Source organism: Neoarius graeffei, chromosome 2, assembly GCF_027579695.1.
Source record: "Neoarius graeffei isolate fNeoGra1 chromosome 2, fNeoGra1.pri, whole genome shotgun sequence".
Classification (NCBI taxonomy): domain Eukaryota; kingdom Metazoa; phylum Chordata; class Actinopteri; order Siluriformes; family Ariidae; genus Neoarius; species Neoarius graeffei.
This window is the reverse complement of record NC_083570.1, coordinates 95337035-95363095: the sequence shown is the minus strand read 5'-3', so window position 1 is coordinate 95363095 and position 26061 is coordinate 95337035. Positions and strand designations below refer to the sequence as shown.

At 41.8% G+C, this 26061-nt stretch overlaps 1 protein-coding gene across 1 annotated transcript in view; it reads right to left on the bottom strand.

The window, feature by feature from the left end:
* kctd16a (potassium channel tetramerization domain containing 16a) overlaps nucleotides 1–22992 on the bottom strand; it is a 71148-nt gene extending 48156 nt beyond the window's left edge. The window contains exon 1 of the mRNA XM_060915230.1: nucleotides 22182–22992. Coding sequence (XP_060771213.1) covers nucleotides 22182–22992 — 811 coding nt within the window. The remainder of the gene's footprint in view (nucleotides 1–22181) is intronic.
* Nucleotides 22993–26061: the final 3069 nt, after the last annotated feature.

Below are 26061 nucleotides of genomic sequence, written 5' to 3'. Positions count from 1 at the left end.
TGTCAGGGAGTGTGAAGTATTCTGTCAGAGATGTTTGGGAGGCAAAATCGTTAAACAGTGAAACAGGCAATAGGTCGAGCGAGGCACAAACAGGCTATCGTAGGTTCGGCAGAATCAAAGATGAGAAACAGGAAATCAGGGGTCAGGAAACCAAACAAGGAAATAAGGCTTGGTAATGTGTCAGCAATGCAACTCAATACTTCGCAAAGTAAGTGTGTTTTCACAGTTTATATAGGCGCGCTGATTGTGCCTTAATGCTGTGCTGGTGCAAGTCCGCTTGGCACACGTGCTGTCCAATGTGTGCCCAAGAGTCTATCTGATGCACACGCCAGTGAGCGCAGATGTGACACTCTTGCACGAAATTAGTACAAAATTAATGTAGATATAAATATCTTATGCCAAATTATTATGGCATGTTACAAAAAAATAAAGAAAAAATCAGAGTCCTCATCTTCAATTTACGAGTCCTAATGCAGTTAATGCACGAGTCCGAGTCCAAGTCTGAGTCATCAGTGCTCAAGTCCAAGTCGAGTCACGAGTCCCTAAAATTAGGGCACGAGTCAGACTCGAGTCCAAGTCCTGGACTCGAGTACTACAAGCCTGACTAGAATTCATGAACTTAGAGTTGAGGAAAGGAAAGCAAAGAAAAGACGTAATGTAACGTGTAACGTGTTAGCAATACTTTGCAAAGTAAGTGTGTTTTCACAGTTTTTATATAGGCGCACTGATTGTGCCTTAATCCTGTGCAGGTGCGAGTCATTTACAGTGCAAGCGCCCGAGAGTCTAGCTGATGCACGTGCCAAAGCGCGCAGGTGTGACACTCTTGCATGAAATTAGTACAAAAATTAATGTAGATATAAATATCTTATGCCAAATTATTATGGCATGTTACAAAAAATAAAGAAAAAATCAAGAGTCCTCATCTCCAATTTATGAGTCCTAATGCAGTTAATGCATGAGTCTGAGTCTGAGTCATCAATGTTCAAGTCCAAGTTGAGTCACGAGTCCTTAAAATTAGGGCACAAGTCGGACGCAAGTTCGAGTCCTTGGCTCGAGTACTACAAGCCTGGACCAAATCACTGATCACCATTGCTGCCAATGACCAAGCACTGATCACCATTGCTGCCAATGACCAAGCACTGATCACCATTGTTCCAAAAGACCAGTCACTGATCACAAGTCTTACCAATACCATTGCACAGACTCCATTATGGCTAAACATCATTACATTACATTTATGGCGTTTAGCAGATGCTCTTATCCAGAGCAGCATACAACATACCCAGAGCAGTCTGGGGAGAAGTTGGGGATTAGGTGCCTTGCTCAAGGGCACTGTAGCCAATCTTCCTGATTCACAAAATCAAACTGGTGACCTTTTGGTCCCAAAGCTGCTTCTCTAACCATTTCCTTGCTCATCGTTGCTCCCATATGTCCAATCACTGATCACCATTGTTACAAAAGATTAATCACTGATCACCATTGTTTGCAAAGACCAATCACTGATCACCAATCACTGATCACAAATGTTCCTAATGACCAACCACTGATCACCACTGTTACAAAAGATCAATCACTGATCATCATTGTTTGCAAAGATCAATCACTGATCACAGCTATTCCCAAAGACTAATCATTGATCACAATTGTTCTCGATGTCCAATCACTGATCACCAATCACTGATCACAAGTGTTCCCAATGACCAATCACTGATCACCACTGTTACAAAAGATCAATCACTGATCACCACTATTCACACAGACCAATCACTGATCACAGCTATTCCCAAAGACTAATCACTGATCACAATTGTTCTCAATGCCCTATCACTGATCACCAGTCACTGATCACAAGTGTTCCAATAGAGATCTTGCATGTGACGTCACAGCCGATCCAGATTGTGACAGACGCCATCGTGTCGGTCAAACGCCATATTCCGCCTTCTACTTCTACTTCTGCTTTTACTTCTACCTTTTCTTCTGGAAAACCCTACTATATACAATTCTACTACAACGGCTGCGGCTACAAGCTCTCCCTACCTGTGCACGTTTTTTATGTTTTTTGTGTGTATTTTTGCGTGTTGTTCGTCTGTACCGGACTTCAATATCCACTACAACCGTATGGACTTACTGGACATTGGTTTCCAGCAGAAAATGACGGTTTGTAGCGATTTCCATCGCATGCACAACATTCCGGACGAGAAAAAAAAAAACATTCCGGACGAGACCAGATTGCGAGACCAGCGGGGTCTCCGTGGATTGTTATCGGAAGCAAAGCGAAGGAGGCAGCGCCGGGAGCCGAAGCAAAAGCGAGGCTACAGGCAGAGCCGGCCTGTTGACTAAGCTCAGAAAACAGCCACTCAAATCTCCACTGCCAAGCCTCTACCTCTCCAACGCCAGATCCATGTAAACAACACGGACGATTTGGAATTACCTTATTCTATAATCGGCTGGTCAGTGCTATACTCAATACTTAAGTGACTTACCCATCCAGTGAGGATCATTTTCTTGTTTACAAGATGCCACATCTGAGTCGCTGACAAATTCTGAATTTCTGTAGAGATAACTGTCCAGAGATTTATAAGCACGCAGTGCTTCACCACTGAACAGCGAGGGAAAGTTGATGAGGTAATTATACACGTCCGGGTATTCCGCTGGCAGTTCAAAATCCAGTCGTGAAAACTCCGTCCGGAAAGCCATAAGGGTCACAAATCTGTAGATCATTTATTTTAGACATATATCTAGTTATCTGTTCATTAGAAAAATGAGCCGTGTAGTCCATCGGTTGAAATTGATCCATTCTGTACACGAGTGCAGCAGTATTCAGCGGTGTTTTTGACCGACACGATGGCGGTTGTGTACTTTCCGGTCACGTGACTGCAAGATCTCTATAGACCAATCACTGATCACTACTGATTTTTCCCACCAGCAACCCACTGTTCTTTGTTTTAAGCTCTCTTCTTTTCAACATTTACAAGTAAAACATTTATTTTTCCATCTTTATCTATTTCTTTCATGTGTGTTGTTACAGCATGTCCATTTCCTAACAACTCACTGTCACCACTTCATTTTGTCTCCATTCTTGATAGAAATTATAGCATTTTGTAAATATGTAAATAGTTAGATTGTGGTGGCATGACCAAAGTGTCTTCAGAAAATCTTCCTTCTACATGTAACATTTTTCACATGCAAATGATCTTGAAGATTTCATGAACATGCACATTAGTCTCGTGACTTTTTCAGCATGCATTAGCTACTTTCCCCTGAAAAGAGTTGGCAACATGGATAAAATATTAACAAAACTGCATCTGTCTGTGTTGTACCACATTAGATGTCTAACACCCAATGTGAGTTGCTGCCAAGTGAAATTCCTAGTGTGAACCCAATTAAACCCATTACGGTTCTGACTCTAAGCCGAGTCACAAGACTTACATCAGTGCCAACACATTGTCACATTTGTCAGAGCAGCAGCAGATTCACAAGGTTCTGAAGCAAAAGATACTACTAACAATCTGAGGCAGGTTAACCAGCAATGGCTCAAGCTGCATACTATTTACTTCACACCATCCACCTCCAGTCCTGCCTCAGTCCCTGTTCGGCTGATAGGATTGATTTTCTCCAGCCAGTCAGATGTCATGGCCTTGTTTGCCATTGCACAGACTCCATTATGGCTGCAAAGCACTGCAATCGGGTCAGTAATGAAAACTGTGATTCTGCATTAAACCTCGGAGTAGAAGTAGCCAGTGCAATCTATTCCTCTCTCTTTCTTTCTTTCTTCCTCTCCATCCCTGTCTCCTCATGTCTATCTCTCTCCCTCAGTCTTGGTATGTGTTGAATTTTGACAAGCCTTGCAACACTTTTTTTTTTTTTTTTTGCTAAAAGCAAAAATGGATTCAGCGACGTGGTCCTAACTTGCTGTTCCCTAACTACTTTCCTCACTTCACTAGTCTGGAAACAGTGTGACAGTGACTGCTTTGACATTCATGTCACATCAGAAGAACAGAGGACAAGGATGCTGGGTTTGTACAGACACCCAGCAGTCTCTTCACACTTTCTGCACTTCTTTACAAAATAAATGTAAGCTACTTGCATGCTTTACTGGCTGTGTGTCCTACTTCTTGCATTTTTATTCTGAAAAATGAAAGACCATAAAGTGGCCACAATCACGGTAACAAGAAACAGGACATTGTTGTTATTCTGGATTTCATACATTTGAAACAAAATTTATATTTGTATTGACATTTTTGGTAGCTGAGCATGTTATCTGTTATTACAAACTGGATTATAGTGAATTTTCCATTTTGCTGATAGCTATAGTGAATATGACATTGTCCTGGGGAACTAGTTAAGCTACAGTGCCTTGCAAAAGTATTCATCCCCCTTGGTGTTTGTCCTGTTTTGTCACATTACAAGCTGGAATCAAAATGGATTTTTTGGAGGGTTAACACCATTTGATTTACACAACATGCCTACCATTTTAAAGGTGTAAATTGTTTTGTTTTTGGTTTTTTTTTATGTGGCACAAACAATAATTAAGATGAAAAAACAGAAATCTGGAGTGTGCATAAATATTCACCCCCTTTCATATGAAACCCCTATATAAGAGCTGGTCCAACCAATTCACTTTATAAGTCACATAATTAGTTGATTAAGATCCAGCTGTGTGCAATCAAAGTGTCACATGATCTGTCACATGATGTCTGTATAAATCAACCTGTTCTGGAAGGACCCTGACTCTGCAACACTACTAAACAAGCAACATGAAAACCAAAGAGCACTCCAAACAGGTCAGAGACAAAGTTGTGGAGAAGCATAGATCAGGGTTGGGTTATAAAAAATATCCCAAACTTTGAATATCCCAGGGAGCGCCATTAAATCCATTATAGCAAAATGGAAAGAATATGGCACCACTACAAACCTGACAAGAGAGGGCCACCCACCAAAACTCACAGACCGGGCAAGGAGGGCATTAATCAAAGATGCAAGAAAGACATCAAAGATAACACTGAAGAAGCGGCAAAGATCCACAGCGGAAACGGGAGTATCTGTTTATAGGGCCACTTTAAGCTGTACACTCCACAGAGCAGGGCTTTATGGAAGAGTGGCCAGGAAAAAACAATCCATTGCTTAAAGAAAAAAAATAAGAAAACACGTTTGGAGTTTGCCCAACAGCATGTGGCAGACTCCCCAAACACGTGGAAGAAGATTCTCTGGTCAAATGAGACTAAAATTGAACTTTTTGGCCATCATGGGAAATGCCACGTGTGGCGCAAACCCAACACCCTGAGAACACCATTCCTACAGTGAAGCATGGTGGTGGCAGCATCATGCTGTGGGGATGTTTTTCATCTGCAGGGACAGGAAAGCTGGTCAGGATTGAAGGAAAGATGGATGGCACTAAATTCAGCACAATTCTGGAGAAAAACCTGTTTTAGTCGGCCAGAGGTTTGACGCTGGGATGAAGGTTCACATTACAGCAGGACAATGACCCTAAATATTCTGCTAAAGCTACACTGGAGTGGTTTAAAGGGAAACATTTAAATGTCTTGGAATGGCCTAGTCAAAGCCCAGGCCTCAATCCAATTGAGAATCTGTGGCATAACTTGAAGATTGCTGTGCACCAACGCAACCCATCTAACTTGAAGGAGTTGGAGCAGTTTTGCCTTGAGGAATGGGCAAAAATCCCAGTGGCTAGATGTACTAAGATAATAAAGACATACGCCAAGAGACTTGCAGCTGTAATTGCAGCAAAAGGTGGCTCTACAAAGTATTGATTTTGGGGGGTGAATGCACACTCCAGATTTCTGTTTTTTCATCTTAATTATTGTTTGTCACAATTTAAAAAAAAAAAACAATTTTCACTTTTAAAGTGGTAGGCATGTTGTTTAAATCAAATGCTGCTAACCCCCCAAAATCCATTTTAATTCCAGCTTGTAATGCAACAAAACAGGACAAACACCAAGGGGGATGAATACCTTTGCAAGACACTATATGTGGTGTTGGATAGCTTGCTAGCATTTTGCACACTGTTAGCATTTAAAGAACAGTTTGACACTAAGAGGGCATTCGTTTTAAAACGAGACCTTTTAAATGCAATGGTGAATGGTTTTTACCCTGTTATTGAAGGCAAAGTCTTTGGTTCAGCTGTAGGCTGTGTTGTTTTATGTATCTTGCTAATGTTACAAAGAAATGCTGCTGTTAGCTAGTTAACTAATGATGCTTGGTGTCTCAGTTGCTCGCATGATGTTTAGGCAAAGGTAATGTATTTGCAATGTATTTGTCAGGTATGAACTGATTCTATTGATACTTTTGAGTCAGGACAAATTTTGCTTGTTAAAACGATGTTGAACTGGACCACTCTCAAGTTAAACCTAGGGATTCACAGAACCACAGCCCAGCTACATTGAAACAAACCTGAAACTAGCCCAAAATGTATTTCACTGGAAAAGGGAGACATGTTTTTCTTGTGTTTCTCTGTCTTTGCATGGGAAACAAAGTCATCATATGGAATATACCTTTTAAGCTATGGTCACACAGTACAGCCCGCGATTCTTTTGATAGGTTATCGATGAAAATGAGGCGTTTTGGTGGCAATGCATGGCGATATACAGATGAGCTAAAAGTTGTGGTCATACAACAGGTGAACACTTGACAGTCACGCCTTTGTGTGTTCGAACGGCCACGCTCGCTCACAGGACCCAGTTGTTATGGGAAACACCCGATTCTGATTTGAGCGCAATCAGCACGCGCATATTAGAATGCCGTTTTCACAGAGGTTTTGTGAAGTCTTATCATTGTCACTATCAGTCACGTTTGTTTCTATCCATGTTTATGGCTCTGCTTTTGGTTTCGTTTGTGTTTCGTTTTTGTAAATATCTTGCCTGCTAATAAACACTCTTCCTGCACTTACATCCGTCTACCGCCGCATACCTGACAGAATACTTCACAAAGTCTCTGTGAAAACAGCGTCCTTATACACGCATGCTGATTGCACTCAAATCAGCATCAAGTGTTTCCCATCATGACTGGGTCCCACAACGCACTCCGAAGGATCCCCAAATGCAAATGCGCTTTTTAAATCTCGGTGAAGGTTAGGCTATGCCAAGCCGTTGTGTTGTTCAGGCTCCCACGAGCAGCAGGAACATGGATTCAAGAGAAACATCTCAAGAGGCTCGAAGAAGGTTCCCCGAGCTTCGGGAAGTATTCCCAAACCCATCTGTGAGTATTTGCTGCTTTGTTTGCTGACGAAAACATCACCACCAAATTTCAACGCATGCATTGAAAATTTTCATGATGTTTTTGGACACTCATGAGGCAGAGACACACCAAAAAACAACTCGTGAAGCTCGGAGAACATTCACCGTGTATTGCACAAATGGTGGTGATGCTACCTAATTTTTCATTTCCAAGTATTCGCAAACCCATTGCCAAGCTGTAGTGTGACCAGGGGCTTAATCATTGCCTGGTATGTTCATGTCTCCCAATCTATGCAATATTTCTTTCCCATATTTTGACAATTTAATCACTGTAATATTTATATAGTTTCCACTGCAACAGAAATGGTTCAGTATGTTGTAGATATGCTGCACCGACACTTTATCCTTGTTTGCCTGCATTTGCAGAAATTGATTCAATTTAATTAAAATTATTTGATTTGCCTATTCTACCTGCAACCTTGTTTCAAACCGAGCCCAATTTGCCACAAAATATGACTCGGGTAATCCTGGGAGAAGACGTTTTTATAATATGTAGTTTTTCATAATAAATTAAAAAAAAACTATCAGTGATATAATGTCTAATAAAAGGGTGTAAAAATCCATAATGACCCTGCATCAGTATAGTGGTTTGCAAAAGCTTTGCCCGATCAATTTAATCCATGGTTCTGCTTTCTGACCCAAAATGTGTCATTGATTATCATTTTGAATCCTCTAGTGCATTAAAGTGAAAGTAATATTCATAATCATCTGATAGCATTTTAATTAGAGAGCATTCAAGCATACCCACAAGATAATTAGCTATAAGGCTCCAGTCTTTAATGAGTAAAGAAATCAGGTTAAGCTCATTCATCACAGAAATGAGCAACGCCAACTGATATTTAAAGCCTCACAGGCATAATTGTCTTTAAACAAGAAACAGGTTCAGGCCTTAATTTACATTGGCCTATAAAGGACATATAAATAGACCAAAGATTTGCAAAGATTCTCTTATATCAACAACTTAATCGGGGAAGTGGACAGAAAACGTATTCCAATTTACACACAGCATGGAGGAAGGAACAAAAAGCAACACCTGCTGAGCGCCAAAATTGCCTGAAGTCTTATTCATGGGTTATGGTCAGATGAAAGGCAGGGGCATTAATACTTGCATCCTTTCAAATCTATGCTAAAATTCCTCAATGGCCTGGGACTGGAGTGCAACGTCATTGAGCAGCTTCAGCCACAAATTTATAGTTTACTTTGCTTAACACCCACCAAAAAGCACCTGTTTTAAACTCACCACTTTCATTATACCATGAAGCATATACACGTCTTAATAGGGTTGGGGGGTTTTTTTAGACAAAAATGAAGCACGATGCGTGGGTGTGAGATGTATTGACGAACCCAGTGACTCTTAAGCAAAGCATTCTGCTTCTTATAAAAAACTAACAGACTGTGATTAAATTTTCAAGTACAAATTGCGTGTGTTAATTAATTCTGCATCAAAACCATAACGCAACGGTTGGTCAAATGTGTATAAATAAAAAAAGAAAATGTCAAGCATGACCTAAGGCAAATCCCGACAGAAAAAGAGAGAGAGAGAGAGAGAGAGAGAGAGAGAGAGAGACTTTGCTGTAGTAAGACAGAACCTGTTTAAGCTAAAATGAGGCATTAAAGTCAGTTCAACACAAGTGATGCATTTCACTGATGGGTTTCAGTCTGGTGGGTTTCAGCCAACTTTACTGACTTAAAGAATAAGAATAAGAGACTGCTTTACAATGCTGTAAGATTTAAAGATTTCTGGAGAATGACACATAGCATTTTAGATTAGATAAACCTCCTGGTTCTTAATGTCTAGGTGGGTAAAGATCCCACCTGATACCGACCTGATACTAACATCATCACAGTGAGTGACAAGTTTTATTGACAAATACTGCGAAATGCCACAGATGTGACAGCATCATTCATTAAAAACCAAACTGATCTTTTTTTATTTTGTTATTTCATGTATCTGGTACAAGAGCCTTCATTATTAATCACTAGAAAGACAAACTAGATATTTTTCCACAAACTTATCAAAATATAGTATCATTTTTGTCTTCCTTTAGATAATCTGATATAGAGTATTGGATTAAAAACCAGGACTGATTTGATATATTTTCCAGTCTACTGACGTGCTTTATAAGTGTGTGATTCTAACTGACACGACACAGATCTTTGACAGAAGCACAGGATGCAAACTGTCCTAAATCCTGCTTCCTTCACACCTGTGACATTTCACAAAAATTGACAATCTTTTGGTTGAATGTTGTTATTGGAACATTATCAGATATCACCCTCAGAGTTCTGATATGGATATCAATTGGAAAATGGATTACTGCATCTCAATCAACATCATATTTTTGCTACAACCCCAATCCCAAAAGAGTTGGGACTCTGTGTAAACTGTAAATAAAAACAGAATATGGTGATTTGCAAATCATGGAAACCTGATATTTCATTGAAAATAGTACAAAGACAACATACAGTGCCTTGAAAACGTATTCATACCCCTTGAACTTTTTCACATTTTTCCACCTTACAACCACGAACTTAACAGTTTTTTATTGAGATTTTATGTGATAGACCAACACAGAGTAGCACATAATTGTGAAGTGAAACGAAAATGATAAATGGTCTTCAAATTTTTAAACAAATAAAAATCTGAAAAATGTGGTGTGCATTAGTATTCAGCCCCCTGTCCTCTCATCTCATCTCATTATCTGTAGCCGCTTTATCCTGTTCTACAGGGTCGCAGGCAAGCTGGAGCCTATCCCAGCTGACTACGGGCGAAAGGCGGGGTACACCCTGGACAAGTCGCCAGGTCATCACAGGGCTGACACATAGACACAGACAACCATTCACACTCACATTCACACCTACGGTCAATTTAGAGTCACCAGTTAACCTAACCTGCATGTCTTTGGACTGTGGGGGAAACCGGAGCACCCGGAGGAAACCCACGCGGACAACATGCAAACTCCGCACAGAAAGGCCCTCGCCGGCCACGGGGCTCGAACCCGGACCTTCTTGCTGTGAGGCAACAGCGCTAACCACTACACCACCGTGCCGCCCCCTGTACTCTAATACCTCTAAATACAATCCAGTGCAATCAATTGCCTTCAGAAGTCATCTAATTAGTTAATAGAGTCCTACTGTGTGTAATTTACTCTCAGCATAAATACACTTGTTCTGTGAAGGCCTCAGTGATTTGTTAGAGAACACTGAAGAACAAACAGCATCATGAAGACCAAAGAACTCACCAAACAGGTCAGGGATAAAGTTCTGGAGAAGTTTAAAGCAGGGTTAGGTTATTAAAAATATCCCAAGCTCTGAACATCTCAAGAAGCACTGTTCAATCCATCATTCAAAAATGGAAAAAGTATGGCACAACTGCAAACCTACCAAGACATGGCCGTCCACCTAAACTGACAGAGCGAGCAAGGAGAGCACTGGTCAGAGAAGCAGCCGAGAGGCCCATGATCACTCTGGAGGAGCTGCAGAAATCCACAGCTCAGGTGGGAGAATCTGTGCACAGGACAACTATAAGTCGTACACTCCACAAATCTGGCCTTTTTGGAAGAGTGGCAAGAAGAAAGCCATTGTTGAAAGACAGGGATAAGAAGCCATGTAGGGGACACAGCAAACATGTGGAAGAAGGTGCTTTGGTCAGATGAGACCAAAGTTGAACTTTTTGGCCTAAATGCAAAGCACTATGTGTGGCGGAAAACTAACACTGCTCATCACCCTGCACACACCATCCCCACTGTGAAACATGGTGGTGGCAGCATCATGCTATGGGGATGCTTTTCTTCAGCAGGGACAGGGAAGCTGGTCAGAGTTGATGGGAAGATGGATGGAGCTAAATACAGGGCAATCCTGGAAGAAAACCTGTTGGAGGCTGCAAAAGACTTGAGACTGGGAAGGAGATTCACCTTCCAGCAAGACAATAACCCTAAACATACAGCCAGAGCTACAATGAAATGTTTTAGATCAGGGCTTTTCAAAGTGTGGGGCGCGCCCCCCCTGGGGGGCGCCAGAGTTCTTCAGGGGGGGCGCAACGTGAGAGACAAAATGGATCGGTTTTTAGTACCTAAAGCTACAGTGAGTGAGGAGACAAAGTCTGGGCTAAGCAAAAAAACAGAGCCTCCAGGATGTTGCGATTTGCAACTTCAGCGCAAATTCAACCAATCCCCGCGAATTCAGGGCGGTGTTGCAATTATATCCAATCACCGCAACTTTCCCGCAAATTTGACCAATCGTTGGCGTCGTCTTGAGGTGACGTCGACAAACTACCTTCCGCCTTACTTCTGTGTGTTCAAGAGAAGCAGCATGCGCGTCGTGTTGCCAGATTGGACGATTTCAAGTGCATTTTGGCGGGTTTTGAACATATTTTGGACTGGAAAACGTCAGCAGTATCTGGCAACACTGAAAGTGTGTTATGTTTACAGTGAAGGACTGTGTGCACTTTATTTTTTTTACTTAATACAAGAAGTTAATGGATGCCAACATTTTTGCTAAAATGGTATTTTATTTTCCATTGTTTAGGCAGCTTCAGCATCATACTGTGAGATTCTGTTCAAATTGTTTTTTTCTTCTATGAAGCCTGAGCCATTTATTTTATTAGTTTATACTTATTGTTTAATTTAGTCTTCAGGAGAGACTGCCTGCACACAGCTGAGGCATTTATATTATATTTGAAGGTAACTTCATGTTGTGCTGTGAGGTTCTCTGCACTTTAACTTTTGAACCAACAGGTGCATTTGGATAAGTAAAGCCTATTTTTCTGCATTTTTGTAGTCCTGGTAATCTTTTATATTGGTAAAGTTGTTTATTGGACCATTTCTCTTTGTTTTTTTAATCAAGAGTTTTTTCAGTAATAACTTAATATTTAGCATATCACTCAATTTTAATCACAAAAAGAGAAAATTGCAACAATTTCTCGCAACTTTCACTTCCTCCCGCAATGTAATCGCAACAAAAACCTAAAAAACACCGCAACTTTCATCGCAATTTTTTTGGAAAACCCCCCGCAACATCAGACATTTTAGCCCACAACAATCACAAAAAAGGCCCGCGGAATCCTGGGGGACTGGAAAAAGAAGGAAGTATGACCACGATTATTTAAAGTTTGGATTTTCATGGACTGGATCTGAAGATGCTCCACTGCCACAGTGTGTTGTCTGCCAAGAGATGCTAGCTAACGATGCTATGGGATGTTTAAAATGTGTAAAACAAGATGTTTTAAAAAGCACAGATGTTTAAAATGTGAAAAAGAAAAAAATAATGTGTACAACAACCATTTTTTTAAAAATACGAATGGAACATTAAGTATAGCAACAACAAAAATTGTAAGGGGGGGCGCTGTTGTTTATTTGCTCTCCGAGGGGGGGCTCACTCTCCCACACTTTGAAAACCCCTGGTTTAGATCAAAGAATATTCATGTGTTAGAATGGCCCAGTCAAAGTCCAGACCTAAATCCCATTGAGCATCTGTGGCAAGACTTGAAAATTGCTGTTCACAGACGCTCTCCATCCAATCTGGCTGAGCTTGAGCTATTTTGCAAAGAAGAATGGGCAAAAATTTCAGTGTCTAGATGTGCAAAGCTGGTAGAGACATACCACAAAAGACTTGCAGCTGTAATTGCAGCAAAAGGTGGCTCTCCAAAGTATTGGCGCAGGGGGACTGAATACTAATGTACATCACATTTTTCAGATTTTTATTTGTTTAAAATTTTGAAGACTATTTATCATTTTTGTTTCACTTCACAATTATGTGCTACTCTGTGTTGGTCTATCACATAAAATCTCAATAAAAAACTTTTAAGTTCGTGGTTGTACGGTGGAAAAATGTGAAAAAGTTCAAGGGGTATGAATACTTTTTCAAGGCACTGTATCAAATGTTGAAACTGAGAAATTTTATTGTCTTTTGAAAAATACATGCTCATTTTGAATTTGATGTCAGCAACATGTTTCAAAAAAGTTGGGACAGGGGCATGTTTACCACTGTGTTGCATCACCTTAGAGGTCTGCGCGGGTCGGATTTTTCAGTCCCGCTCCCGCCCGCGCCCACATTGTGCAGTCCCACTCCCACCCGCAAAGAATTATGATTTTCAGTCCCGCTCCCGCCCGCGCCCACAAAAAAATTATGATTTTCAGTCCCGCTCCCGCCCGCAAATCCTGCATGATGCAGACGTTCGCGTTATTTCTCAGGAAAGTTCTTGTCTTGACACAGCATGATGGTGCCCCGCCCCCTACTTTGAGTGGATTTCAGCATAAATATCTACAGCTCACGTTATTATTTACCTTGTTTCTGAATTCAGCATGTACTGTTTCTAATAATAATAATAATTAGTGCTGTCAAACGATTAAAATATTTAATTGCAAATCACACATTTTTATCATATGAGAAACCATTGTAATTCTCTGATCAGCATAAAAAAGTGAATGGGCTTGCTTTGTACTAATGGTGTTGTGTTGTTTTGTTTTGTTTTTTATTACAAAGCAGAGCTAGTAAGAGAAGTGAATTGATTTACTGCTTGAGTTAGTCTACAACTTTAATCAGAGAGACATGTTACACAGTGACGGTAGGCTTGACTCAATGCTATCCCAGAAATCCTTCCTGTAATATGCAAATTTGGCCGCCTCTGATTGGACAGCCAAATTTGCATATTACAGGAAGGATTTCTGGGATAGCATTGAGTCAAGCCTACCGTCACTGTGTAACATGTCTCTCTGACTAAAGTTGTAGACTAATGCAAGCATTAAATCACTTCACTCATGGTTCTCTTGCTAGCTGGGTATGAACTGTGAGTCATTAGAGTGACCAAAGGATTTCCTGTTAGGGTGATCAATAGCAAATTTAAGATGCTATTTCTCTGGCAATCTGACTCTCTCAGCAAATTTAGGTATCTTAAAATGTTTTTATTAATACCAAATAAAATATCCAGCACAAATTATATATGATAGACATAGATTAATAATTTATACATTTTATTTCAAACACATTTTTAGTTAGCGGGACTGCAGTTTATCGCCGCTCCTGCCCGCGCCACATATGTGCACTCCCGCCCGCGCCTGCAATGAGCTTTCAAAATTTGTCCCGCGCCGCACTGCTTTGCAGCGGGTCCCACGGGACTCCCGCGGGAGTGCAGGGCTCTACATCACCTCTACTTTTAACAAGACTCTGTAAATGTTTGGGAACTGAGGAGACCCATTGCTGTAGTTTTGAAAGAGAAATGTTGTCCCATTCTTGCCTGATATACAATTTCAGTTGCTCAACAGTTCAGAGTCTCCACTGTTGTATTTTGCGCTTCATAATGTGCCAAATGTTTCAAATGGGAGACAGGTCTGGACTGCAGGCAGGCCAGTTTAGCACCCAGACTCTTTTACTATGGAGCCATGCAGTTTTAATATGTGCAGAAAGCAGTTTGGCATTGTCTTGCTGAAAGAAGGAAGGACTTCCCTGAAAAAGATTTTGTCTGGATGGCAGCATATTGCTCTGAAACGTGTATATATCATTCAGCATTAATGATGTCTTCCCAGGTGTACAAGCTACCCATGTCATGTGCACTAATGCACCCTCATACCATCATAGATGCTGGCTTTTGAACTGTGCACTGATAACAAGCCGGATGGTCCCTCTCCTCTTTAGCCTGGAGGATGTGGTGTCTATGATTTCTAAAAATAATTTCTACTTTTGATTCGTCAGAGCTTGGGACAATTTTCCACTTCATCTCAGTCTATCATAAAAGAGCTTAGGCCCAGAGAAGGTGGCGGTGTTTCTGGATATTGTTTATATCTGGTTTTAACTTGCATTTATGGATGCAGTAATGAACCGTTTTCACAGACGATGGTTTTCTGAAGTGTTCCTGAGCCAATATAGTGATTTCCACTACAGACACGTGTCTGCTTTTAATGCAGTGTCTCCTGAGGGCCTGAAGATCACAGGCATCCAATGTCAGTTTTCAGCCTTGTCTCTTGCATACAGAGATTTCTCCAGATTCTCTGAGTCTTTTAATGATATTATGGACCATAGATGATGTGATCCCCAAATTCTTTACAATTTTACGTTGTGGAACATTATTCTTAAACTGTTGCACTATTTGCCCCTGCAGTCTTTCACAGAGGCAGCACAGTGGTGTAGTGGTGTAGCACTGTTGCCTTACAGTAAGAAGGTTCTGGGTTCGAGCCCAGTGGCCGACGGGGGCCTTTCTGTGTGGAGTTTGCATGTTCTCCCTGTGTCTGCATGGGTTTCCTCTGGGTGCTCTGGTTTCCCTCACAGTTCACAGTTCAAGGTTAGGTGGTTAGGTTAACATGTGGCAGCCATGGCCTGAAGTGCCCTTGAGCAAGGCACCTAACCCACAACTGCTCCCTGGGTGCTGTAACATAGCTGCCCACTGCTCTGGGTATGTGTATGTGCTTACTGCTCACTTGTGTGTGCATGTGTGTGTTCACTGCTTCAGATGGGTTAAATGCAGAGGTTAAATTTCACTGTGCTTAAGTCTGTGCTCGAGTGTACGTGTGACAAAAGAGGCTTCTTGGCTTGGAATTTAATTTTTTAATTTAAGAGTAGTGAACCCTTCCCCATCTCTAGTTCTGAGAGACTGCCTCTCTGGGATGCTCTTTTTATACCCAATCATGTTACTGACCTGTTGCCGATTAACCAATTTTTTTTTTAGCATTACACAACTTTTTCTGTTATTGCCCCTGTCCCAAATTTTTTTAAAACATGTTCTGACATCAAATTCAAAGTGAGCATATATTTTTCAAAAAACAATAAAATTTCTCAATTTCAACATTTGATATGCTGTCTTTGTACTATTTTCAATGAAATGTAGGGTTTCCATGTTTTTCAAATTTTCACATTCTGTTTTTAGTTGTTTTACATAGAGTTACGAATTTTTTTTAATTGGGGTTGTGTAAGTGTAATAATAAAAATGGATTTGTACTTGTCTACCTGCCTCTAAATATGTTCTGATATTTAACAATGTCAATATGTACATGTGGGCAGTAAACAAATAATATCAACCAATAATATCATGTCATACAATGATCTACTATTACAGGCCAGTAGGCTCATATATACAGTATAAGATCAGTGCATGAAGATGAAACGTGTTCAGTTTATATTCAAAAGACAGTCTTCTATTGTAATTGTATGTGTTATTGACACTGTTAGGCAGGGATCACATTGAAAAAACGAAGCGGCAGCAGCAGAGTGTAACACAACGCTCAGACCATAATAATACTGTGACTCAAAAAAAGCTCTATTTGATTCCTAAGTGTTTCGAAACACTAACATACTGCACAATTTAAAAAAGACTTGGGTAAAAAATGGATTTTAAAAAACTCACAAACTTGACAAAGGCATCTCAGGGAATTATATAAATGTATGGCATGTCCCTTTTAAATATCCTTTATGTAAAAGAACCATTGTTTGCACTATTTGCTGTTTGGTATTGCTGATGGTGCTGTTTTTATTGTTTTTTTTTTGCTGACATTTTTCCAAAGTCTAATTTCTTTTAGTCTAATTTTCCAAAGTCTAATTTCTTTATTTATAAAGACTTTTCTAATTAAGAAAAGTATTTATAAATAAACTACATAATTTTTCAATTGCATTATGTGAGAACTAAAACAAATCAAAATCACAACCGATAATAGTTCACCCAGCCATAGTATACTGCCTAGATTCTCTGTAGATAATCACTGTATGGAGTCTCTGTATGGACTCTATAGACTCTGTAGATCATCATTGTATGGACTCTCCATATGGATTCTATAGACTCTCTGTACATAACCACTGTATGGACTCTCTGTATGGATTCTATAGACTCTCTGTAGATAATCACTGTATGGACTCTAGATTCTGTAGATAATCACTGCATGGACTAGCTGTATGGACTCTATATACTCTGTAGATAATCGCTGTATGGACTCTGTATGAACTATGAACTCTGTAAATAATCACTGCATGGATTCTGTATGGACTCTATAGACTCTGTAGATAATCACTGTATAGACTCTCTGTATGGACTCTGTAGACTCTCTGTAGATAATCACTGTATGGACTCTATGGACTCTCTGTAAGTAACCACTGTATGGAATCTCTGTAAGTAACCACTGTATGGACTCTCTGTATGGACTCTATAGACTCTCTGAAAATAATCACTGTATGGACTGTCTGTAGATAATCACTGTATGCACTCTCTGTATGGACTCTATAGACTATCTGTAGATAATCACTGTATGGACTCTCTGTATGGACTCTATGGACTCTCTGTAAGTAACCACTGTATGGACTCTCTGTAAGTAACCACTGTATGGAATCTCTGTATGGACTCTATGGACTCTCTGTAAGTAACCACTGTATGGACTCTGTAAGTAACCACTGTATGGACTCTCTGTATGGACTCTATGGAATCTCTAAGTAACCACTGTATGGACTCTGTAAGTACCCACTGCATGGACTCTCTGTATGGACTCTGCGGACTCTCTGTAAATAATCACTGTATGGACTCTATGGACTCTCTGTAAATAATCACTGTATGGACTCTCTGTAGATACTCACTGTATGCACTCTCTGTATGGACTCTGTAGACTTTCTGTAGATAATCACTGTATGGACTCTCTGTATGGACTCTATGGACTGTCTGTAAGTAACCACTGTATGGACTCTATGGACTCCCTGTAAGTAACCACTGTATGGACTCTGTAAGTAACCACTGTATGGACTCTCTGTATGGACTCTATGGAATATCTGTAAGTAACCACTGTATGGACTCTGTAAGTAACCGCTGCATGGACTCTCTGTATGGACTCTATAGACTATCTGAAAATAATCACTGTATGGACTCTGCGGACTCTCTGTAAATAATCACTTTATGGACTCTATGGACTCTCTGTAAGTAACCACTGTATGGACTCTCTGTAGGTAACCACTGTATGGAATCTCTGTATGGACTCTATGGACTCTCTGTAAGTAACCACTGTATGGACTCTGTAAGTAACCACTGTATGGACTCTATGGAATCTCTGTAAGTAGCCACTGTATGGACTCTGTAAGTAACCGCTGCATGGACTCTCTGTATGGACTCTATAGACTCTCTGTAACTAATCACTGTATAGACTCTGTGGACTCTCTGTAAATAATCACTGTATGGACTCTCTGTAGATAATCACTGTATGCACTCTCTGTATGGAGTCTGTAGACTCTCTGTAGATAATCACTGTATGGACTCTCTGTATGGACTCTATGGACTGTCTGTAAGTAACCACTGTATGGACTCTCTGTAAGTAACCACTGTATGGACTCTCTGTATGAACTCTATGGACTCTCTGTAAGTAACCACTGTATGGACTCTGTAAGTAACCAATGTATGGACTCTCTGTGTGGACTCTATAGACTCTCTGAAAATAATCACTGTATGGACTCTCTGTATGGACTCTATGGACTCTCTGTAAGTAACCACTGCATGGACTCTAAGTAAACAATGTATGGACTCTCTGTATGGACTCTATAGTCTCTCTGAAAATAATCACTGTATGGACTCTGCGGACTCTCTGTAAATAATCACTTTATGGACTCTCTGTAAATAACCACTGTATGGACTCTCTGTATGGACTCTGTAGATCATCACTGTATGGACTCTCCATATGGATTATATAGACTTTCTGTAAATAATCACTGTATGGACTCTCTGTATGGATTTTATAGACTCTCTGTAGATAATCACTGTATTAACTCTATAGATTGTCTGTATAGACATTTGTATAGACTATGTAGATTTTCTGTATCGACTCTGTATCGACTCTCTGTAGACACTCTGTAAAGAGACTCTATAGACTCTCTGCATGGACTCTCTCTTTAGGCCTGTTTTTCCTTTAAGCTACAATTAAACATTGATGCCATACTTGTAACAAACCCCACAAATGATCAGCATTTTTCAACTTTGAGACAACAGCAGGTAACTGTCAGGAAAACCTGGCTTATTTTACTTTTCCCCAAAAGGGGTACTTTCTGCAGGATATATGCTGTTCTAATTAGATGTTGTCTGAAATCTTTGCCAGTCTGGATTTCACTCTGTTTTGTTTTCTATTTTAGAATCCAAAACTTTGTTCACTGTTGTAATTATACTGAGTACAAAGTACAAATCATTAACCAACCATATGTCCTATTAGCTCCAAATGTCCTACCTGTCTTCTGATTGCCTGGTCCTGATATCCAACTTTTTTCATCATAATTATCAAGGGGAATCATTGAGTTACCTACAAAATGCTTTTTAATTGGCCATATGCTGCAACGTCGCTCAGTGAAAACAGAGAGACACCAGATTAGCCACTAATGAAGGCAGGTGATGGTGCATCATGACTGTGTGTGTCCATGAACTAACTCTGATACATCTAACGCCTCATTTAGAGAAAACTCAACTTGGGAAAACAAATACATAGACCGGAAGAAGACAGGAGGCTTAACTATTAAAATGAGGTACTGAAATATTCATATCACTGTCAGTTTATCTGACCAATAAAGTAATTACAGGCATTTTAAGTATCTGCATCATCTCTGTCTGATTATTGTGCTTAATATTCTCCTCAGTTTTTGAAATATCCAGAATTTCCAGAATACCAAACAATGTACTGCTGTGTTTTAAGATACATTTTTTATTAACTTCATAACTAGACTTATTCTGCATTAAAAACAACAACTTCAGACCACTCCAAGAGTTATTATTCTTTTATCACAGACACTGATGGCCTAGGGCAGGGTAAACACCTAATAAAGATGTGCTGATTATAACAGTATGCCCCCCAGTGGTCTCAACTGGCAGCACATTCAAAACCTTCAGCAAAACCTTTCTCTAGCTCCAGCTTTTGCTTCCCCACATCAGTGGTTCCCAATCCCAGCCCTGGAGAAAACAAGCTCTGCACGTTTATGGATTTCCCCGGTTCACACACACCTGCCTCATTTTCTGAAAGGCTTGATAATTAGATCAGGGGTTGAATAAGATGTGGCTGTATAATTAAAATACAAAATTAGGCTGAGAAATTGACCCAATTCTCAACAAATGTGCGCACTCGCATGTCCACTGGTTTATCACACCTGCCCCAGTCATTAAGGGCTTGTTAATCAGATCACAGGCTGAATCAGATGTGTTCATATAGCGGAAATACAAAAGCATCTGAATAGCATGGGGTTTCCAGGACTGGGATTTGGGAAAATGCTCTGCTCTGAATCTCATGAGCTCAGGGTCAAGTGTCACCGGTTTCCTGTTTAAAGTGAGATATTTTCAAATTCGACACGGATTAAAAAGTGGAATTTGGTTTGTAGATCAACATTTATTCATGTGTGAAAATTAGTTTGAACGGCTTTACTTTAGGAAGCTGGAAGCTACATGAAAAGGTATTTTCCCCACACTTAGACTGAGACAAACAGAGTTTGTCCAAAGTGAAAACCTTTAAGAGGAGTGTGATTGTATATACAGTAGATGCCACATATAAAATCGGCCAGTTCAGGGACATCCGGGACTATACTGTGTTTACCTATTAGACTATTATTATTAAGGTTATTAATCTTAAAGCATATCATCATTTCTTAAAGTGTATCTACAGCAAACTAATAAGAAAGAAATGCGGTTATGAGAGTAAGCAGTGTGAGGCTGGACCTACTGATGGGTCCTGAGAGTTTAACCAATACCAACATGCTTTTTATGGGCCAGTTTGAATTATGGCTCAATAACGGATGTCTCTGGTTAGTTGGTGCTTGTGGTCATGTCTCTTCTTCTGACTTAAGACATATAAAATCCAAAACAAATATGATATTGCTTGATTTTAAATGATAAAGATAGCAGGATGAGAGAGAATAACATTCTGTCACAGTTAAGATGACCTTAGCTTTATGGTACCTTTGGGAAATCTGACCCAGGTTGAGTGAACGGGATGTCCATCACCATCCATTATCTGTAACCACTTATCCTGTGCAGGGACGCAGGCAAGCTGCAGCCTATCCCAGTTGACTATGGACGAGAGGCGGGGTACACCCTGGACAAGTCGCCAGGTCATCACAGGGCTGACACATAGACACAAACAACCATTCACACTCACATTCACACCTACGGTCAATTTAGAGCCGCCAATTAACCTAACCTGCATGTCTTTGGACTGTGGGGGAAACCGGAGCACCCGGAGGAAACCCACACAGACACGGGGAGAACATGCAAACTCCGTACAGAAAGGCCCCCGTCAGCTACTGGGCTCGAACCCAGAACCTTCTTGCTGTGAGGTGACAGCACTAACCACTACACCACTGTGCTGCCCCTGGATGGGGTGTCATTTGGTAAATTTGTAGGTTTTAAATGGATTGATTGGGGGCACGCAATCCAAATCTGCCAGCTCTGGCTGGATGATGGTGAGGATGGTGATGATCATGATGGTGATCATGATAGTGGTGATGGTAGTGGTGATGATAGTGATGATGACGATGATCATGGTGGTGGTGATGGCGATGATCATGATGATGATAATGATCATGATGGTGGTGGTGATGATAGTGATGATCATGATGATGGTGGTGGTGATGGTAATGATCATGATGATGATGGTGGTGATGGCGATGATGATAATGATCATGATGGTGGTGGTGATGGTGATGATAGTGATGATCATGATGATGGTGGTGGTGATGGTAATGATCATGATGATGATGGTGGTGATGGCGATGATGATAATGATCATGATGGTGGTGGTGATGGTGATGATAGTGATGATCATGATAATGGTGATGATGATCATAATGGTGGTGATGGTGATGATCATGATGATAATGGCGATGATCATGATCATGATGGTGGTGGTGGTGAGAGTGTTGATCATCATGATGGTGGTGATGGTGGTGACAGTGGTAATGATGATGATGATCATAAATAAATAATCCCCCTGCCTCGAGACTTACGGTAGAAGACGTACTCTGTGCACTTGCACCACTGCCTGTCGTCCGTATGCGATGCGTAAAGGGCAGAGGTGAGCGCCGAGCTGCACGCCACCAGCCGGAAGCCGCCCTCCGCAAGCAGGTCGAACGCCCTCTCCGCGTGCCCGAACGCCAGGACGAACCGGGACGTGTAGCGCTCAGGAGGCCTCTCAGGAGGATCCCTGCTTTCCCTCAACGCCTCTCCGAAGACCTCTTTAGCCAGGGCGACCCTTCCGCAGACGAAAAGTTTGGGCACCCTGGTGCCTTTGGTGTCTGAGACGCAGGTGTCGCGCGCGGATGTGACCGTGATGAACCCGTAGCGCCTGTGGGAGGACGGGTACGACCTCTGATCGCTGCTTTGAGACACATCATCTAGATCACTGTACGGCGGGAATTCATCATGATTCATCATGGATCTTTTAAGGTCATCAGGGGTGAGGATCTTGACCAGCTCTGGAAGCTGGAAGTACTCAGCCTCGCGCTTGAGCCGCCCTCTTTCCGGGAAGTGATCTGGAAGGACGACGTGTTTGTCTCGTAAGTAGTCCAGGACGTATCGAAACAAAAATCCATCCCTGTCAATGAAGCATCGTCCTTTCGTGTCTCGGGCCATGTCGGCTGATGTGTCCTTTCTGGGTGCAAACATTTTGGCCAGTAGAGAGTTGGGCATGCTGGTGAGGGTGGCGCGCCGGGTGTAGTACACCTGTCCACCCACATTCAGCTCGATCACATCAGAAGTTTGGTTCGAGCCGCTGTCTTTGGGAGCCTGATAAATCCGACAGTTTTCAGTCAGTGCCATTTTGACGCGATGTGATCACAGAGTCACAAAGTTTTGCTTGGTGGAGGTTTCGGAAAGGCGGAGCGCAAACCGGCGCAGTGCGCACGAGACATCCCAGTAACGCCGCAAGCCTGGGAACTATTAAAGCTCTGCACAGTGCAGTCCAACACCAAACACACACTCAGAGCAAACCTTTTACCTGCATCCCCTTCTGCTGTTCACAAACTCTTTGAAACTCCAGCTGAGAATCAGATGCCACCCAACATCCAACTTGTTCCCAAAATGCGCCTTTCAGTCTACAGATGAGTAACGTTTCATTTTAGAGCTGGATGCAATCAGCAGTTCTGTCAGAAATGAGCCTGTGTGTGTGTGTGTGTGTGTGTGTGTTGGTGGATGCAGTTGGAAGTTGAGCTCAGTGGACTGTGCATGATCAGTGCGCTCGCCCCGGGGACTGGATGGATGATGATGATGATGTTGCTACAGCAGTGCAGGGAGGGAGACTGTTCTCAGGGAGTGAAGCCTTACATCATCTTAAAGGAGAATGACAGCGCGTACAAACAGCGCATGCGCAACACATAGCCCATAGGTCTTGCTTGTGTAAGCAAATCAATTTCATTCTTTAAAAAAAAATAAATAAATGACAAAATGGTGATGCAGGGCGGTACGGTGGTGTAGTGGTTAGCACTGTCGCCTCACAGCAAGAAGGCCCTGGGTTCGAGCCCAGCGGCCGATGAGGGCCTTTCTGTGCGGAGTTCGCATGGGTTTCCTCCGGGTGCCCAAAGACATGCAGGTTTGGCTAATTCGTGGCTCTAAATTGACCGTAGGTGTGAATGTGAGTGTGAATGGTTGTTTGTCTACGTGTCAGCCCTGTGATGACCTGGCGACTTGTCCAGGGTGTACCCCGCCTTTCACCTGTAGTCAGCTGGGATAGGCTCCAGCTTGCCTGCAACCCTGTAGGATAGAATAAGCAGCTATAGATAATGGATGGGGGCGGCACGGTGGTGTAGTGGTTAGCGCTGTCACCTCACAGCAAGAAGGTCCGGGTTCGAGCCCCGTGGCCAGCGAGGGCCTTTCTGTGTGGAGTTTGCATGTTCTCCCCGTGTCCGCGTGGGTTTCCTCCGGGTGCTCCGGTTTCCCCCACAGTCCAAAGACATGCAGGTTAGGTTAACTGGTAACTCTAAATTGACCGTAGGTGTGAATGTGGGTGTGAATGGTTGTCTGTGTCTATGTGTCAGCCCTGTGATGACCTGGCGACTTGTCCAGGGTGCACCCCGCCTTTCGCCCGTAGTCAGCTGGGATAGGCTGCAGCTTCCCTGCGACCCTGTCGAACAGGATAAAGCGGCTAGACATAATGAGATGAGATAATGGATGGATTGACGGATGGTGATGCAGGTCATGTTGCCGCCTCACAGCTTCAGGGTTTGGTCCTGAGCTCAGATGGGGTTTCATATGTTCTCCTCGTGAGTTTCCGTCTGGGTTTCCTCCATGTTCTCTGGTTTCCTTCCACCTCACAAAAACATGCTAGGAGGTGGAAATTAGTAAAGCTGAATTGCCCCTAAATGTGAATGATTGCATGAAGCTGTGGGTGGACAGTTTTTCTTGTAATGGGATATCCAGGGTGAATTCCTATTTTGCATCCACTGTTCATAGGAAAGGGTAGGTGTAGTGTCACCTCACGGCAAGAAGAGTCTGGGTTTGAGCCCAGTGGTCCAGGTGCAGTCCAAAGACATGCATCCATCCATTATCTGTAGCCGCTTATCCTGTTCTACAGAGTCACAGGCAAGCTGGAGCCTTTCCTAGCTGACTATGGGCGAGAGGTGGGGTACACCCTGGACAAGTCGCCAGGTCATCACAGGGCTGACACACAGAGACAAGCCACCATTCACACTCACATTCACACCTACGGTCAATTTAGAGCCACCAATTAACCTAACCTGCATGTCTTTGGACTGTGGAGGAAGCCCACACAGACACAGGGAGAACATGCAAACTCCACACAGAAAGGCCCTCGCCAGGACCTTCTTGCTGTGAGGCGACAGTGCTAACCACTACACCACTGTGCCGCCCCCAAAGACATCTAGGTTAGGCTAATTGGTGGCTCTAAATTGACTGTAGGTGTGAATGTGAGTGTGAATGGTTGCTTGTCTCTATGTGTCAGCCCTGTGATGACCTGGCGACTTGTCCAGGGTGTACCCCGCCTTTCGCCCGTAGTCAGCTGGGATAGGCTCCAGCTTGCCCGTGACCCTGCACAGGATAAGCGGCTATGGATAATGGATGGATGGATGGATGGATGGATGGATGTTCATAGGAAAGGCTTTGGATCCACTGTGACCCTGAATATGAATGAATGAATGAATGAATGAATGAAATTAAAACCAAAATCTCCAACTGCATTATTCCTAATTGTGATCAGTTCTGAGTTCAGACAAAAGTAATGTGGCGTGAGTCTAATATTTTACAATAAGTCATGAACCGTGACCTTTGCATGACCTGGGCAGCCATGTTTGATTCACACATGCTGTCAAAATGCATCTTTGTGCCTGTCTGTCCAACAGTAGTGAGAGAACAACAAAAATCATTCCTCCTAATATGCATTGTTTTGTAGAAGTCAGGGTGTGATCTGAGACGTAGGAATGAGAAACTAGAAGAAACAATTTTAAATCTCTTTTCTACAGTGTTAAAGGTCCACTATGTAGGATTCAATCAAGTGCAACCAATTGAATATCCCTCCCTATTTATCAGGCACGTAAATAGAGGACATTACACAGTTGCGCAAAGATACGAAGTCTATTTTCAAGTGGTGAATGTGTATATGATGAGTGAGCACAGCGATAGCATGAAAATATTTTCAACATGAGAAGATAAACTTCATATCTTCGCCCCACCATGTAATGTTCTTTATATTATATGGACACATCCACAAAAAAATACACAAGTTAAAAGAATTTTAATTTTGAACCAGTTCTCCATTTTGACAACACGTGTCTAGTCAGCGGGAAAACACAAGGAGTGATGTCATCGGAGTGAAATATCAGGAATTATTATACATACGGGACACTTTTTCGATGGAATAAAAACACGTGTTCTATT